This window comes from Leopardus geoffroyi, chromosome D3, assembly GCF_018350155.1.
Source record: "Leopardus geoffroyi isolate Oge1 chromosome D3, O.geoffroyi_Oge1_pat1.0, whole genome shotgun sequence".
NCBI classification, from domain to species: Eukaryota; Metazoa; Chordata; class Mammalia; order Carnivora; family Felidae; genus Leopardus; species Leopardus geoffroyi.
In genome coordinates, this window is record NC_059339.1 from 41,182,738 (window position 1) to 41,202,369 (window position 19,632).

The 19,632-nt window shown below is 35.4% G+C and overlaps 1 protein-coding gene across 2 annotated transcripts in view; it reads right to left on the reverse strand.

The window, feature by feature from the left end:
* The window catches only part of NDC80 (NDC80 kinetochore complex component), a 62,194-nt gene that overhangs the window by 21,580 nt on the left and 20,982 nt on the right, over nucleotides 1–19,632 (reverse strand). For both annotated transcript variants that reach the window (XM_045459742.1, XM_045459743.1), the window contains 4 exons: nucleotides 19,410–19,554; nucleotides 16,598–16,803; nucleotides 10,778–10,930; nucleotides 8,377–8,466 (listed from right to left, as the gene is read on the reverse strand). In XM_045459742.1, the coding sequence (XP_045315698.1) occupies nucleotides 8,377–8,466; nucleotides 10,778–10,930; nucleotides 16,598–16,803; nucleotides 19,410–19,554 (594 nt within the window). The remainder of the gene's footprint in view (nucleotides 1–8,376; nucleotides 8,467–10,777; nucleotides 10,931–16,597; nucleotides 16,804–19,409; nucleotides 19,555–19,632) is intronic.

Genomic DNA, 19,632 nt, shown 5'->3' on the forward strand with positions numbered 1-19,632 from the left:
TCAACCTTCCCCAGGGATGTAATCTTAACAGGTCAAGTCTGGAATCTGTTAGCACCAATGAGGTAATAATCTGCCTAATAAGACCATTTTGTTCCTCAACGGGAGGTGACTTTGCCTGAAATAATCCTCTTTTTTGGTTTATGACTTCCTTGTCCTGCCTTTAAAAACTTTCCTTTCTATAGTCCTTTGAAGCTCTTTTCTGTTTGTTAAATGGGATGCTGCCTGATTCATGAACTGTTGAACAAAGCCAATTAGATCTTTAAATTTACTCACTTCTTTACAAAACTAGAAATGCAGCCCTAGAGACAATACAAAATTCATCTATTTTTATTTTAAACAATCCCCAAACCTCCTCTATTTATCTTAAATGACTTGTAACTTGTATTCTTTCCTGGTGCCTTTGAGATGTACATGTTAAAGTACAACTTCAGGAAGGTTATTTTTATCAAGAAAAAAAATGAAAAACACAAGTTATAAGGTCTCTGTTTATATGTTTATGTGTGTCTATTATATGTGTGTTATAGATGTGTGGTATTTTCTGCCTCTGGACTGTCTTACTAAAATTAGTCTGTAAAAAAGCTCTATTTAACTGGACTTAAATAAGTGCTTAAAGTATTCATAAAAAATTGTTAAAATATAATAGAAACTAACCCAAATGCTTTTTTTCTTTCTTTTTTTTTTTTTTTAAGTTTTTTATTTTGATAGAGCAGAGGAGGGGCAAAGAGAGAGGGAGAGAAAGAATCCCAGGCAGGCTCCGCACTGTCAGCACAGAGCCTGATGCAGGGCTGGAACTCATGAACTGTGAGATTGTAACCTGAGCAAAACCCAAGAGTCAGATGCTTAACCGACTGGGCCACCCAGGCACCCCTAACCCAAATGCTTTCTGAATGCATATCACGTAAGTGCTTAAGTTAGCTTAACTTTGTTGATTTAATTAAAATAAACCTTCCTTAAGAGTTATCAACATTGAATAAAATACTTACATACAAGTCTTATTCCACCTGGGCTTATCAATCAAATGAGTTAATGTTATCTGTTACAAAATTTGTCAGCAAGAAAAATTAGCTTGGGCTGATGGGTGACTTTGTTTAATAAACTTTTGGTGGGTAAACTAAACATAGTAAAGGGGCACCTGGGTGGCTCAGTCAGTTAAGCATCTGACTCTTGATCTCAATCAGGTCATAATCATTTGGTTTGTGAGTTAGAGCCTCAGCACAGAGCCTGCTGGGCATTCTGCATCTCTCTCTCCAAATAAGTAAGTAAACTTTAAAAATGTTAAAAAATAAACACAGTAAAGAACAAGTATATTAAATGGATGTAAATTAGATAAAAAGTTTTTAGGTGAATTTTTAAATAGTTTTCCCAAATCTTTTTTTTTAACCTGGAACTTTAAAGTTTTGCTAGGTTAAGTTAAACGATGAGTTGCGTTAAATTCATTCACTATTCATATTATTTCCAAATAAGATAAAATACTGAAACATTAATTACTGAATATCGGTTTATCCACTTTTTACTTCCTTTTACAGAGGAACTATAAAGCTATGTGGGTCTACTAGTAAACATGTGTTATGCTGCTCTGACAAATCTTCTGTGAGAAAGCACATGTTTCTTAAAGTCATAAAAAAGTATTTATTAGTCTACTAATTCATATAATGGTAATGGAAAAGACAATTTATAATTTCTTACTTAGATTTCACTAGAAATTAAAAGTTTCCGAGGGTTAAAAATTCTATTATGTGTAACTGAAATTGCTAGAAATAATAAGGGAAACACATTCTATGTGTGGTCAGGGTTGGCTGATTAGAATGAATTTAGGGGCTGTTGTGTGGCTCAGTCGGTTAAGTGTCCAAATCTTGATTTTGGCTCAGCTCATGATCTCACGGTTTACGAGTCTGAGCCCCGGATCAGGGACTTGGGATTCTCTTCCCCCCCTCTCTGCCCCTCCCCTGTTCTCTCTCTCTCAAATAAACATTAAAAAAAAAAAAGAATAAATTTAATTAAGTAAAAGAGTTTTAATATAAAAAATAAGCTAGTACAAACAGAATGTGGTTTTCTTTCTGTTAATAGAGCAAAGTTTTCTTAGATTACTGGTCCACTCTTATTTAGAAATTTAAGCAAACTTTTTTCTTAACTTTTAAAGTAATCTGCCTAGAAAGCAAAGATTTTGTTTTCTTAAAATAATTTCCTGTGTTGTTTTTATCAGGTCTTTGATTACTTAAGAAAGCTGAGCATTCTCTACTAGAAGAGCTAAGTTTTACTTATAACTATTTTACTTTTTGTATTTGTCTGTGAAGTCTTTGTCACCATAGTTAAATGGATAACTAAGTATTATTTCACAGTGACCTATGATCTTATTTGACAAAGTATCTTAAAACCTCTTGATATTCCTACAAACTTCTCCAAAGCGAACTAACTTTTCAACCTCAAACTAACTTTGAGATTTTCTGGAGGGCTTCTAGAACCTCCCAAAGACTTGTTATCGCTCCAGAAAAAGAAGAGATGCTAAACTAATTAGGCTTATTTGATATGTTAAATTATGCGGGAAGTATTGTCAAGTAAGAAGACTAAGCTTTCTTTCTATTGTATTTATGTAAATATATGTTTTCTAGAAATTGTACTAAATTCCCAAAGTCTAATATATCTTGGTACAGTGTTATCAGTCATAATTTCACTTATTATCTTAAAATATTCCATGTTACTGAAATAACCAACTTTCCTTGTCAATTCCATTATAGTGAACTTTAATTAGATTTCAACAATGGACATTTTTACAAGTCTTTTGTCATTCACAGACTGTTATTGTTTTACCCTGATACTCTGCAATAGTTTCCTGCAAAAATACTTCATCTTCAAGGAGATGTAAGGAAAGGGCTTTTGACAAGTACAGATTTCTGATAACTTTATGATCATAAAACTGAACTGGGTAAGAATTTCCAAAACTAACAGTGAACTGTATTCAAGTATAATAAGAATTAGTAACATGGAACTGAATGAACTGAGGAGGATGATAACTTTTTATGATTTGTTGTTTGAAATGCTGTTGTCTAATGTTTTGCTTTTCCAGATTTAAGGACACCTTTGTCTTAAGATATGTAGGATTTACAACAAATTGGTTATATGTGTGTGTGTATATATATATATGTTTAAAGTTTATGTATCTGGGTGGGGGAGAGGCAGAGAGAGAGAGGGAGAGAGAATCCCAAGTAGGCTCTGCGCTTGTCAGCACAGAGCCCAATGCAGGGCTCCATCCCACAAACCATGAGATCATGACTTGAGCCAAGATCAAGAGTCAGATGTTTAACCAAGACTGAGCCACCCCGACACTCCTAAAGTATATCTTTATAAGCAATGATGAAACATTTACTTTTTCTACCTGGTCCAGATTTTGGAAACTCTTTTGAGTATTCTTTTCATGATAATACAGTTAGTTATTTGTATAAGTTCATTAACAATCTGTCTCCTTGTAATAAGACACACAATTGGAAATATTGGGTATATTATCAAGGCTTTGATTGGATTTTCATATTTGAGAGAGGTTTGCATAGACTCATATATGACTGGACACTCTTAAGGAACTAAGGTGGACTTTAAGGGAGTCAATAAAGTCCCTTGCAAAAATCAATCTGGTACACCTTGCTTACAAGTTTCCAGCAAAGTAATTTTAAAAAGAGCTTATATGGTCAATCACTTTTCTTGCTATTCTTATGTAATTAATCAGGCCAAGTCTAATGCATATAAATTAGTTTTATTGTGGTTATCTTTGGTAAAATGGGGGTAATTGTAGAGAGAAAAATTATGTTTGAACCTGTGTAGATATTAAATTCTAATCCTGTTGTCTCTGAGGTTCCGTTACATACCTATAGATTGGACTAGGTCCTGGATTCTTCTAATTTCTTCAAATATCTGGCTATAACTGTCCAAATTAATGTTTCCATTTTTCTCCCCTGACTTCTGATTTGGAACATTAAGAACCAAGACTGCCTTGAATCTCCTTGAAAGGGACTATTACTACTTCCTTACTACCCAGATGGCAGCAAGATTTCAGGGACTTGAACCCTAAATACATATTTCACAGCTGAAGAAGGCTCTGCCTGACATCTAGTCCTGTGCAAATGATGGAGACTTCCCAGTCAAATTGACCAAGAAGAGAAATAGCTGACAGCAAGGTAGACTGCTTCTTCTCAAGACTTCGTACTTTAACTAAACATAACATCTTCTATTCTCTTCCTTTACTTTGGCACTGGTCTGGAAAGATAAAGCCATCATCTGTATCTCCCAGGCCATTGCTAAGGGGGTATTTGGAACAACTTTTTATTTCAGGCTAGGACAAAACCTAACTGACCCTTGGTGTGTATAGGTAAATGCAGCAATCCTTGTGATTTAATCCATTAACAGGACTTCCTTAATGGGAATGATTTGTGCCCCAACAGGGTTTTTCTTTGTCTGTGGTGGTTATCATCCCTCCTGGGACTATGAAGGCTTAAATGGCTAACATATAATTGGATAAGGCCTCTTAGGTTATTTAACTGTGCCTCTAACTGCCCATACTGAGATACCTCACTGGTCAACTCCCTAAATTTAAACTGTCAAGTCAGAGGGATTTCGTAGGAGGCATTCATGACTCAAAATTAGCTTCCTTTGACTCTGGCCAAAGTTGTTCTTGGTAACAGGACAGCCCTTGATTATCTTTTAAGTGACCAGGGAGGTGTTTGTGCTATGGCCAACACTACCTGTTGCACCTGGACTAACATTTCTGGGGAAACTGAAACTCAGTTATATAAGATCACTGAGTAAGCCACTTGGTTTAAAAAGATGACTCCTTTAGTGGGGTCTTTCTTTGACTTACTTGATTTTGATTGGTTTGGGTCTTGGGGACCATGGTTGGAAAGTACAGTCCAAACATTGGACTTATTTGTTATAATCATAAAAATCTCCTACTATGTTGTATTCTCTCAAAAACTTTAAGTGTATGTTTGCAGCCTTGAACTATCCAGCAAATGATCTCCCTAGGACTAGAACATCAGAAAAGTGAAAAGGATGACAGACTTAAGGAATATGAACCTAGAACTGAGACCTGTGACTGTCACAGAGATTAAGCACAAATGTCATGACTTAGGTCATGGATATCACACAAAGGAACAACAAAAGCTGCAAGTGGTGCTGATGCCTTAAATTGCGATCGTATCTCTCAATCAAGGTGATAGCGTGATCAAAAGGGGAAAACTAAAGGAAACTACCAGTTCAAAATGGAGTTACTTGTGCTGGGCCCATGTCACCAAACCAGAGCTTAATATTCAACCTAACTGCAATTTCAACCTTCCCCAGGAATATAATCTTAACAGGTCAGTCTGGAGTTTCTGGTTAGCACCACTGAGGTAATCCACCTCATAAGACCCTTTTGTCTTTCAAAGGGAGGTGAAATCTTGCCTGAAATGATCCTTTTGTGTGTATGTGTGTGACTTCCTTGTCCTGTATTAAAAATTGTTTTCCTTTCTGTAGTCCTTTAGAGTTTCTAATTGTTAAATGGAATACTGCCCAATTCATGAATTGCTGAGTAAAGTCAATTAGATCTTCAAATTTACCCAGTTGAAATTTTAGCATTTGTTTAATTATTTTAATTCATTAATTTACGTTTAGTCATTACTATGTCAAATAGCTATTTTATCTTATGCCATCTTAATTTGGTTAAATTGTCAAATTTAAGAAATAGTTTAATCTTCAGTCTCTGAAGCAAATGATATTACTAATCATTTCTTTTTTCCCCTAGTTTTGATATAATGTATATATACCACTGTATAGGTGTAAGGTGTATATGATATAAGGGGGGGGAAGGGAGGAGGGAGGGGGGAGGGGGAGAGGGGGGGAGGGAGGGAGGGAGGGAGAGAGAGAGAGAGAGAGAGAGAGAGAGAGAGAGAACTAACACTACAATAAGTAGTTGAGTTAAAATCAGGACTTTCTTGAAAGTCTTCCCTATTTTGGCTTTTGGCTTTTATAGCATTTTCTCTTCCAGTGATCTCCAACTATTTTGTCCACTTCTAAGAGTTTTCCCCATAATTTCCCCATAATCTCCTTCCTTGAATTGCTTAAGTGGTGCTATTTCTCAAGATTTAATCCTCTGCCACTTTCCTCTACATATTCTAAGAAATATCACTCACATCTGGCTTCAAAGTATCATGTATATGGTAAAGACCCTGAAATGTATATTTTTAGACTTGATCTCTCCCCTATGTTCTGAATCTATTGTTTCAGCTTCCTTTTGGAGGTCTACGTTCTGTAAACAGTAAGCTCAACATCTCTAGTACTCTCCTGGTCACATGCACTCATTTTTTTTCTCTGCAGGGTTACCTGCACCGGGAAAATGGAAGTCACTGTCAGTGCTTCTTTCCCTCTTAGCTTTAAAAGTCCATAAAAAATGCTTGGGTTCTACCTCAACATTTCCTAAACCTGTCCACTTCCTTCTATTTGTACTTTGGTTTAACCTCTTAACAATTTTAGTTGCTTCCCCACAAGTCATTTTTTTCTATGCCCAAAGGGGTTTTGCAAAAATGCAAATCTGATTAGTATAACCGCAAGTCAGTCTTTTTCTCCAAATGGTAGTTTATATTTCATATAAACTTGTTATATTTACCTTTGGAATATTAATATTGGGCCTAGCCTATAGTACGCATCTTAAAATCCCCATTTTGTTCACCCCCCTAAATTTCCTGCTTATAGCCCTTAAAAAGTTTCAAGTCTGGGGTGCCTAGGTGGCTCAGTCAGTTGAGCGTCCAACTCTTGGTTCAGCTTGGGTCATGATCTTGTGGTTTGTGGGTTCGAGTTCTGTGCTGGGCTCTGTGCTGACAGCCTGCTTGGAATGCTCTCTCTTTGCACCTCCCCTGTTCTATCTCTCTCTCTCAAAATAAATAAACATTAAAAAAAGTTTTAAAAAGTTTCAATTCAGTTTGAAAATCTATAGGTTTAGTGCCCATTCCAACAGAAGAGAGAAATCAAACTGAAGGAAGCTAAGGGAAGACTTCATCTTGAATAACAGTCACATCTGTGGAGTACCTGTTAAAGCAGTCCCAATTCCTTCTTTCCAATGTGTGATGTTACAGAAACCCCAAATTATAATAACAATAGTATCATGAAACTGCCCACTTATCTAATATTACAAAGTTTACTACTTTTTTGATTGGAAATTCTTTCTAATACAAAGTAAATCTTGATACAATTTGTTAACATGTAAAAAACGTGGGTTACTTGCATAATTATTCGTTTAATGCATAGGTTTTATTTCCAGATGAGAAAAAAAATTTCTATTCCAGGTAAAGATAGGATTTTGTATCTTGAAATGCCACAATAGTTCTTGAAGATACGAATTAACTGGGGTTTTCCTTCAATTATTTGGTGTCACATAAACAATACCTTTTGTTTGCAGTTGAGAAGTAGCTTCTTAACTTTTCTTAATCAAGTATAACAATATTTAAAGATTATCAAATCAATAGTACTGTTCTCTCTGAGAGATATTGGTCATATCATGTTTCAAGTATCTTAGAAGCAGGAACTTTCTGAAACTTACTTTTGGAAATAGACTTTTATAGGCATTTGAGTTCCCCTGAATTTCATGGTGCGGAGTGAAAAATTTGATAAATAAAAATCTCTTAATTTATCATAGCTACTTAGCCTCTAGCCCCAAATGATATATATCTACTTTTAAGGGAGCCATGTCAAATTCCTTTAAGCACAAAAAGGGATATTAAGGGGTGCCCGTCCGGCTTAGTTGGAAGAGCATGCGACTGACTCTTGATCTTGGGGTTGTGAGTTTGAGCTCTACACTGGGTATGAGATTACTTAAATAAAAATAAAACTTAAAAAAAAAAGGATATTAAATTATTTCAAGTTGAAGGAGGAAATTCTCCATTTAAAGTCAAGGGAAATTTATTCAGTTTCTTATCACTTCATCAATGATATGTAAAGCCTAGAATGTTTAAGTTATTTAAAAAATTACTTCAAATGTTTCCAAGTCAAGGGTATACCCAACTCTCATTTTCCATAATATCTTATTAAAAGTTCATTCCTTAACAGTTAAAAATTACAAATCACATTTAAGTGTTAAATATCTTACTCTTGCTTTTATTTTTTTTACTTAAAAAAAATTTTTTTTAACATTTATTTTTGAGAGACAGAGAGAGACAGAGAATGAGCAGGGGAGGAACAGAGAGAGGAAGACGCAGAATCCGAAGCAGGCTCCAGGCTCTGAGCTGTCAGCACAAAACCCAACGTGGGGCTTGAACCCACAGACTGCGAGATCATGTCCTGAGCTGAAGTCATTGCTTAACCGACTGAGCCACCCAGGCGCCCCTTACTTTTGCTTTTAATAACTGTTTTGTTACTTACTTGTTCTAAAGTATCCTCTAAGCTCATTTTTTTATTTAGAGCTTTATTAATTTCTTCTTCAGTTTGGTTCAACAGTTCCTTAAGTGGCACCTACAAAAGACATAGGATTAGGAGATCCATATGATATATGAAATCACAAAATTTCTCATGAGGCATCTATATATTGCAATAGAAGGAGCCAATTTTGGAGGGAAAAAAAGTGAAGCTATGATATTTTTAAACTAAATTAATACATCAGAAATAAGACAATAAAACTAATTTCCAATGTAATTTTTCTAACTGTAGAATGCAACTTGCTTTTGCTTCTCAATACCTGGAAAATTTTAGATTTGCTTTATCCATTCTGGAGATTCACTGCTATTATTTAAACATTTTATAAGTATACTTATTTTAATGCAGTATCTTTCTTGAAAACAATTTGTATTTTTCTCTTAATCCTTTTCGACTGCTTAGTTTCACAATTATCTGCTTGTATTTCTTCTTTTTGCTATTCATTGGAACTCCACTATAATAGAAAAGACTTCAAACACAGCAAATATTCACCAGCAGGGAATGACTGAATAAATTACACATGGAGGAGTCTGAGGCTGCAAAAAGAACTGGGAAGATCTTGAAATACAACTGCAGAGAGATAACCAGGGGAGGTTGTTCCGTGAAAAAAAGCAAGATGGGTGTCCAGAATAAGCAGATGTTTACCAGTTTATTTAAGTAATGATAAAAGTCAGGAACAGCCAGATGGGAGAGATGCAGAGCGTAAGGTACTTGGAAAGGGATGCAGAGCTTCCATGCCCTCTGGGTGTGCCACTCTCCCTACTTCTCCACATGTTCACCAGTCTTGAAGCTCATAATCTGCTTGCATTCCTTATGTTTGTCCTCTATTCTAATAGTTTCCCATCGCTATTTTTTAATTGAGGTCAAACTCACTTTAAAATGGTTAAACTGAAATCATTAAGTTAAAATGAATTTAATATAAAACTACTTCTTTTAAAGTGTATAGTTTAGTAGCATTTAGTACAATGTTGTGTAACCACACCACCTCTTGTTCCAAATCATCTTCATCACCAAAAGAAAATTTTGTGTTACTATGTTTTTAGTAGGTCTTTTGAAGTTATTAATTGTGGAGTTTTAATTTTGGCTGCTTTTTCTTTGAAAGATGCAATGCCTTTTTAATCTAAGAACTTCTCTCCAAATATTATTTGTGATGGTTGGGTTGCACCTTCTGGATGCTACTTCTATTTCTATTGTTCTATTATTATGTAAAACTATGTCCAAAGATCACAGAAAAACTTTCCCTTTTTCCAAGAATATGCATTCTTTTTGTATTGGGTAATCCTTCTTATACTGATTTGATGCAGGTTTTATTTTCTTGCACTAGTGTCTGTCTACCTGCCTACCCAGCTATTGCTTGAGAAACAATTCAGTAAAAGATTAAATGTTTACTGGGTGGATTTTTTCTATTGAAAATGAGTCTGACTTTATTTAATCACAGTCTGTTCACCAAATAAACTGTGATCATTGGGAAAGTAGGAACTGTATCTTTCTGGGTGTTTCATCTCTAGCACCTAGCTGGTATGGAACTTAATATGTACTCAATAAATAATGTATTGAATGAATGATTCTCAAGGGAAAAATGCATAGCTTTATACTCTGATATTCTTTATTCAAAAACTAAGTATTTTGAAAGTTGACATTTCTGTGGGGGCTACTAAAATACTAATATCTGTGAATAACTAAGAAGTTGCAATAGAACGATTTAAAAATTTTCTTCTCCAAATTACATCCTTGGACATATTTAAAAATTAGGTGCACACTTTTCATTATTGACTACTGGTGTTACTTAATGTCCTGTTATATTTCATGCCTTCATGTGTGTCCTTGTACCTGAAACTCTTTCCCACAGACCATCCCAATAAATATCTCATCTTTTAAGACTTCATTCCAGGTTCACCATTTCTGTAGAAACTTTTCTTTCTCTTTAATTCTGGCAAGAACTGATCAATACCATATCTTGTAAACATTTCTAATAAAGTACATATGTAGCAATTATTTATTTATATCTGTCTCTATTGGGACAAGTAGCAATTTAAGATTAAGAGTCAGGTAATTTTTCTCTTTATAATCCTGGTGTGTATTTTAAATGTAATCAAAGTTTCTATTGGATAGTTGAGTTGATAAAGTAGGTAGAGAGGAAGAAAAGGCTTTGAAATTCAAAGAGAAAAATATAATAGATTTCTAACTATCAAAAAGATGGAAGATAAAAGGTTTTAGTATTTTATTTCCATGCTCTGACCTCAGTCATGAACAGGCTGATGTTTAAACTATTAGTTATAAATAAATAAACATCAATCATATCATTTAAAAATCTTTTGAAGATTAATTAATTAATTTCATGATTACTTACATAAACTTGAGCTCTGTATTTGACAAGGCAGTTGGCACCAGCTTCAGGATTAAACTTAATCTCAAAGTCATAACCTTTGGAATTTTCAGCACCCTTAGGAATAAGTTTTAATTTTCTGGCCAACTTGTGATACTCAGATAATTGTGTTTCAATCTGTAAAAACACCAAAATAAATGTTAAAGTAAACCAAATAGCCCTATTCCATATGGTTTTCAACTGGCATCTGCAATTTTACACAAAAATTATACGTATTTTTTTTAGTTTTGTAATTTGGTATATAAGAATGAAAGATATTATTCACAATCTGTAGGGCAATTTAAAAACTATAATTAGTAAGCAATATCCTACTGTTCTTTCTTATCTGTTCTTATCTTACTGTTCTTCCTAATGTTCTTCTCATTTCCAAATAGCTCGGAACAAGAATCCATACCTAGGTATAAACTAAAATTTACTTTTTAAAGTGCCAGGCAGAGAAATCATGAAAACAACACAAACTTTAGATTTATCTTTCAAAAAAAATTTTTTTTACATTTATTTATTTATTTTTGAGAGACAGAGACAGAGCACAAGCGGGGGATGGGCAGAGACAGAAGGAGACACAGAATCTGAAGCAGGCTCCAGGCTCTGAGCTGTCAGCACAGAGCCTGACGTGGGGCTTGAACTCACAAACCGTGAGATCATGACCTGAGCCAAAGTCGGATGCTCAACTGACTAAGCCACCCAGGCGCCCCTGGATTTATCAATTTAAAAAGTAAAACATTTCTTCTTTTTTTTTTTTTTAATTTATTTTTGAGAGACAGAGAGAGGGCACAAGCCGGGGAGGGGTAGAGAGAGAGGGAAAAACAGGATGCGAAGCAGGCTCCAGGCTCTGAGCTGTCAGCACAGAGCCTGACGTGGGGCTTGAACCCATGAACCATGAGATGGCCCGAGCCAAAGTCGGATGATTAACCCACTGACTGAGCCATCCAGGAGCCCCTAAAAAATAAAACATTTCATTTATCTAAAATAAGTGAAATGTAATCATTTAAGTCTCAAATGTTATTTTAACAGAAATATTTTATTTTAAAAAAAAATGTTTATTTGAAAGAGAGAGAGAGAGAGAATGAGAGGGGTAGGGGCAAAGAGAGAGGGAGAGAGAGAATCCCAAGCAGGCTCGCACCCCTTAACAAAAATATTTTAGTAAAACAATTCCATATTACCTGGTCTCTATCCCTTCCTTCAGGGCTCTGTTCAAATTACATTATCAGAAAGGCTTTTGCTCAAATGTAGCCCCCCAAATTTCTTAATCCTCTTACTTTATTTTTATTCATAGCACTTATTTTTATTTTTTAATATTTGTTTGTTATTTTTGACAGAGAGAGAGACAGAGACAGAGCATGAGTGGGGCAAGGGCAGAGAGAGACACACAGAATCTGAAGCAGGCTCCAGGCTCTGAGCTGTCAGCACAGGGCTCGATGTGGGGCTTGAACTCACGGACTGTGAGCCAAAGTCAGATGCTTAACTGACTGAGCCACCCAGGCGCCCCTATTCATAGCACTTATTACTACCTGACATATTTATTCACTTTCATTGTAAGCTCAATGAAAGCAGCTGCATCCCCTCAGGACCTAGAAGAGTACTTGGCATTTAGTAGATATATATTACATTTAAGATTTCTTACTAATGAATCAGGAAATAATTTCAACTACTCCAATTTGTAATACGGTAGCTCTCTAGGGAGTACTAAGATATGTAGCTCTATTTGTCTTAATACTAAATGGTTTTAGAGGTAGTTGCTTCTGTTCTTCACTAACATTTTATTTATCTAAATGAAAACAGCTTTCACAAGCCCATGCACTTCATCACGTCTTATTGCAGGGAGAGTAAATGTGTGGCACATTTATTCTTTCTACAGCCAATTAAGAGTGAAAACTGATCACACCTTTTCCTGATGAGCAGATGCAGGCTCAGTGTCTATCTCAACATAGATCCAGAAGACTACTACCAGCCAGAGGTGGCATGCGGAATAAAAATAAGTTCAGAAAAAAAAGATGATGGATAAATGTTTACATTGAGCTGTTACATTCTGCTATCATTCTTTAATCTCTCTCTTAGTACCCTAAGGTTTTCTGGTCTATGGCCTACTCTGGCCCTCATTAGATCACTGCTTACCTATTTCCTAAATAATATTCTTCTTTAAAAAAAAAAAATTCTTTTATCCTGATCTTCCAAATAAACAGTATTTATACAGCTAATTTTAGCTAGCTAAACTTAAGAGTTCACCTGGTCCAGAGATTCATAGCCTCCCCTTTCCCACATAGTGCTTGAGAGAAAAAATATATTCGTTAATGTATGTTGAAGGAACTCATTTCAGATTCACTGATGTAGTCCAACAACACCTCACTTTATTAATAAGGAAACTGAGGCTATGAGAGGTTAGATAACAGGTTGAGGTCACACAGGTATGCAATGGCAAATCCAGGGTTAAAATATAGGTTTACCAAATTCTAGGTTCAAAGACTTCTGGGATCACCACTATAGTCTACTTCTTATAAATGTCTATGTTTCTCCTTGATACACAGGACAGAGATTCTGTAGAGGATAAGGAGGATGAGAGAGTACAGATAGGCAAGGCAAAGCAAAAATATGGTGAAATAGGGCTAAAAAAGGAGACAATGTTTACTGCTCATGTTGAACTGTCCATTCCACATTAAAAATTACATATGTAGGTGTGTAAAATGAAGATTTTTAAAAACGTAAAATAGTTAAAACCTGACAAAGAAACTATTGTATTATGCCTCTAATGATAACATACTTTATAAGGTGACCAGGATTAAAAACCAGTATTGTCTTGTTGGGCAAAAACAGCTGCATTCTTTGAACTACTTTTTTTTATTTTAACAATAGCGGTAAATATATGTAAGAAATAATGTACTAAGGAAAGTGTTTGAAGTAGTAGAAGAGAAAACCTCATTACTTTTGGAACAAAACAGAGATTAAATTTTTCTCAGTGAAATATAAATTTTAGTACTATACCTACTGCATAGATAAACAAATATTAGGGTAGACAACTTCAAACCAAAATTTAATTTTGAAACTCTGTAGTCTGTTTTTTTCCATTAAAAAAGAAAAAGAGAGAGAGAGAGAGAGGGGGGCGCCTGGGTGGCTAGGTCAGTTAAGTGTCTGACTCTTCATTCTGGCTCAGGTCATGATCTCGAGGTTCATGAGTTTGAGCCCTGTGTTGGGCTCTGTGCTGACAGTGCAGAGCCTGCTTAGGATTCTCAATCTCCCTCTCTCTGTGCTCCTCCCTGGCTCGTGCTTTCTCTCTCCCAAAATAAATAAACTTAGAGAGAGAGAGAGAGAGAGAGAGAGAGAGAGAGAGAGCGAGCCCTTAGAAAGACATGTTTTACTACCTTTTCTTAAAACAGAGTCTTACCTTACATATTTTTTTCTTAGGAATGTAATAGTGTATATAGCGAAAAAGATCACTTTGGAACTATTTGATAGGAAAACATTTGGTCCCTAGACAACTTGTTAACTTAACTTATTGTTTTAGAATACATTGGTGTCGGGGCGCCTGGGTGGCACAGTCGGTTAAGCGTCTGACTTCAGCCAGGTCACGATCTCGTGGTCCGGGAGTTCGAGCCCCGCGTCAGGCTCTGGGCTGATGGCTCAGAGCCTGGAGCCTGTTTCCGATTCTGTGTCTCCCTCTCTCTCTGTCCCTCCCCCGTTCATGCTCTGTCTCTCTCTGTCCCAAAAGTAAATAAACGTTGAAAAAAAAAAAAAAACAACAACAACAAAAAAACAGAATACATTGGTGTCATGTCCATAAATTATGCTGAACCATTAAGAAAAAGTTCACGTCTATTGAGAGCTACATTAAAAAGTGAGAGGGGCACCTGGGTGGCTCAGTCGGTTAAGCACCCGACTTCAGCTCAGGTCATGATCTCGGAGTCCATGGGTTCAAGCCTCGCATTGGGCTCTGTGCTGATAGCTCAGAGCCTGGAGCCTGCTTCAGATTCTGGGTCTCCCTCTCTCTCTGCCCCTCCCCTCCTTACATTCTATCTCTCGTACTCTCAATAATAAAAAAACATTAAAAAAAAGTAAGAAAAATAGTGCATAGCTCTAAGCAAGGCAGAAGTATGGAACATTTATAAGGGACTGCCAACAAAAACAAGGACAGACTTTAATTATCTAGAAATTCATATGGTCAATGAGCCCACTTTTTCAACAATGTTGGCTAAAAGGATAATGTACTACTTACAAAATTGAAATAAAGTCAAATAATTTGGTTGTGGTAAAGTTCGAGAGTGACTGCCGTTACTGAATCTGACGGAAATGTTTAAATCCTGTTATTGCGTTTGACACTGTTAATTCCTTCCTGACTCTTCCTTTCTCAGCTTCTATCTTCTTGACCTCTCTGGCTAGTGCTCAGTCTCTTTTAGGCTTCTCTTAAGGGACCTTCGTCCTTCAAGATGCTGGTGCTCCCTTCCTCCTATGTATTTTTCCTTGGTGAATTCATCTACCCTTATGGCTTCAATCACAATACATACTGAGTTTTACTTAATCTACATTGCAAACCTACATTATTTTATCCTGAGGTTCAGATACATAATAGATTAGTAGATATTTTCACTTGCACACCCCATGGACACAACAGGTCAGCATACCATTTCCATTCCTGACTGGCAACTTCTATTTCAGAGTGAGTTTTACTATTGCTTGTCCCATTGCTCAAGCCAGACACTGTGAATGTATCCCTTTTCTTTCATCAAGTCTTATTTACTCTACCTAAGTAGTCAGAATTCACCTACTTCTTTGAATTTCCACTAATAGACTCTAAATTCAGCTCATAACTTCTTACCACATTGCTGCCAAAGATCCTTATCTGTTTTGCTCCCTTCCAATACATTTTTCACATGACCAAAAACAAGATCTTTCTGAAATATAGTTATCTGTTTAAAAATCTTAAGGGCTTTTTGGAACTTCTAGGATATAGTCCAAACTTTTAAATAAGAAAAGAATCTTTATCACCTAGTCTATACTTTTTCTCTTGAGTCTTTATCTGTTGCTATGTGTCCCTATCCCTTGCTATTAACCTGCAGCCATATGAAAAGATTCTGATGCCAGAGGGCATCATGCTGTTTGCTGACTCCCCTAACCTTGCCAAGATAACTCTTCCTTATACTTCCCAATTCAGTTCAGGTGTTATCTCCAGCAGAGAGCCCAACATGGGCTTGAACTCATGAACTGTGAGATCATGACCTGAGTTAAAGTCAGATACTTAACTGAAAGAGCCACTCAGGCACCCTCAAGGAAGCCTTTCTAAAAATCACCTCATACATCTCCCCATACCACACACACTAAATCTGGGTTAGGTATACTATATGCTTCCTCAGTACCCCATGCAAATGGGGTCTGATCTCATGGTAGAAAAATATTGACTAGATTGGAAGTTTCTCAAGGGGAGAGTGGAGTCTGGCTTCTTCTAAGTGGCACACAACAGGCGTTAAATAAATGTTTGAATAGTAAATAAGTAAAGGAAGAATGGACTCACATTGAATGAAAGGCACAAGGTTTATGAAAATTATTTTCATGGCTTTAGAGACTTTTTTATTTCTTGGTTCACTGCTAAAAAACATAGTTAACTTAAATCTGATTGAAAGAAATTGGGGTGTTACTGATTTGACATAAAAGGATGAGTGGATTTTAGTAAAATGTCAATGCAAAAAGTTTTACCTTTTTAGCCAATCTATTTTACCCACTCAGTTTTTCTTAACAGGGATAGGTCTTTACAAACTGTCAGCTCTGAGTTGCCACTCTGAAAATGGTATGACATACCGCCTCTTTGCCTCTGGCATATTTTAGCTCTTCATTCCACAATTGCTGTTGTTCAGCCTCCAGGTCTTTGGTTAATTTATTAATAGTCTGCTGCAGTTCATTCCTTTCATGATTTATTCTCTCAATGTCTGCAACTGAGTACTTCTGGTTATCAACAATATTCTGTAGGCGAGTATTCTCCTGTTTCATTGTCTCATATTCTAGTTCTGCATTGAAAAAAAATTTGTTAAGTTCTTTCAATTCATACAAAGAAATTGATGCCATTATTTAATAGAGTTGATTAAGATTTCTAAATTTCCAAGTTATGTATATATATTTTTTCTCTTCTTTTTTGGGGGGGAGATAATTCTATTTGATCTCACTTTGTTAATAACATTCCTGAAAGATGGTACAATTAAAGTTTTATGTTAGGAACATATTTCCCTAATGGCTTGCTATGATTTTCAGAAAGTGCTATATGAAAAAAATATGGCCCCACACATAATGATTAGGATTGAGAATTACTACACTTAAGAGGGATATTCTGCTGGTATTCAATTCAAATGCTTTTAATACTCCAGTATGATTCTCTTCAGTAAGTCAGAAAACCCACAAGTTTTTCACACACACAAAAAAATTTGTATTTAAATACATCACTTTATTCTTGTTTCACTGACATTTTCAGTAGTTTTACCAGATATTAAGTAACTATAATGGTTAAATTCTTGCTTTGTCTATTTGCCAAAATTTGTAACAAAAAATGACTATATTGTACTAAGACAAAATGGTACTTACAAACAGGAAATGATCATGCAAAGAGAAAGAAGTTTTCAAACTTAAAATATTTGGGGTTATACAGAATAGTGTTTTCTAACCTTTTGTTATTCATAGCTTATAAAGAATATGATAGTACTTTTAAGCAGTCTGGGATAGGTGGATGAGGAAGTTCATGACCAAAGGGGCCACGAGAATCACCCCAAAGGCTGACAGGATCAAGATCTTGGCTTTGTTATAACTCAGTTGTAGCATTATACTTGGAAAGCTCCAATCTGAGCTCAAAATAAATTAATAGTTGGTTTAAGTAAAATTTTTTATATTTATCACAGGAATCTGCACAAAAAATCCACAATGTACATTATCCATACAGTTTAAATAGGTCTCTTTCATTCTTGGCCACAAATGACTTTAAATAATCACTAAAGTTAAAATACTCAGAATAAAAACATTTTAGATTAAGTTATCGAATTATCTCAAACTAAGTCAATCTGGAATGGTAAATGTTGCTAAAGTATCTCTCTCACCTCTTCAGCTTGTAATTATTGGAAAAAAATTCTCACAAGTAGAAAGTATGAAAATTGTCTTAATTAAATACCAATGAGGAAGACAGAGTATTAATATTATAAATTATTGATTTAATCACAAATACTGCTGTAATAAAAAATTAGTCTATGGCTTCTTGTCATCACGGAGAACAAACATTAGGGACCAAGTGTAAATTATTTAGAGTTGGTTTAGAGTAAATCTAATATATGTAATTAGAGTTTGGAAAAAATAAACTGATTAAACAAATACCCCAGATAAATATTATCCTTGACTTGACAGATGGTCAATATTCCATAGACTAAGAAATAAATCAAATATCCTAAGGACTATCTACACAAATCCTATGTGGGAAAGACACAGCCTGTAAAATCCTACAAGAATAAAACTGAAGCAGGCAAACACCTGGAAAAAATAGCACAGTAGGTCCACAGAGTTATTCATTTGGTAAAGTGCCATCCAATGGCTCTGCCTTTTATGGATACCTTTCTTTGCTCTCCTTCTGGTACTACAGAACTATCAATTAATTCATGTGTCACAGTATTATTAGAGTTTTATGACTGATATGTGCTTATGAAAACAAAGTTAGGAACACACAAGGATATAAACAAACGTTCTTTAGTTGGGCTCTTCCTTACAGAGAATTATAGTAGTTCCATCTTTTCATCTTACTTTCCAATCAGCTTAAGCTGCCAAGTAGCTTAGGAGGCAGTGATGGATCATAAGATAATTGTAGTAGACTGAAGCCAGCAAAGATTAAAGAATCTGGTTTACTAATTACAAGGTGGAATAGAATAAATATTTATATCAGGTAGTATATGTTCTTAAGTTAGGTCCCTCTTTGCTTCGAAAAAATCAGACACCTGAAAACACATTAGAAGGTATAGTAGGTTGACTAATTAATGGCCACCCAAAGTTATGTAGTCCAAATCCCTGGAATTTATAAACATTTCCTTATTTGGAAAAGGGGTTTTGCAGGTATAATTACATTAAGTATTTTGAGATGAGATTACCCTGGATTATCTAGTGGGTCCTAAATGCCATCACAAATGTCCTTAAAAGATAGAGGCTGAGAGAAATTAACATAAAGAGGAGAGACAGATACATAGAAGAGGCAATGTGAGGATGAAGAAGAGACTGGAGTGACATGGCCAAAAGTTCAGGAATGCCAAGAACAACAGAAGCTGGAAGAGATGAGGAATGAATTCTCCCCTAGAGTCCTTGGAGGAAGCTTAGCCATGCTAAATTTTGGACTTCTAGCCTTTAGAACTGTGAGCCAAAAAATTTCTATTGTTCTAGTCCACCAAATTTGTGGTTTTTTTTTTTTTTTTTATAGCAGCCTCAGAAAACTAATACATGTAGAAGGCACTGAAAACTTGGTAGCCTGCTATAGCCACTCACCATTAAAGGAAAAAAGATATGGATGACAAAGCTCTCTCTGCATGTGATAAACCCCAGGAAGTCCACATTCCAGTCTGAATGTCTTCTTTTAGCATTCATTGGTTGTACTTACCTACTCTAGAAATTTCTTCATCAAGACCATTCAATTTCTGGTCAAGAATGGCTGAATGAGACTCCAAATTGCTCATGTATGCCTGATATTTTTGAACATCTGCTTGTAAGGAAGTTTTCAGTTTTCTCAATGACTCTAGACGATTCTTTAAAAGAAAAGAACATATTATCCTTATTGATAACCATTCCATACTTTACTTAAAAGTGACACGATATTATTTATT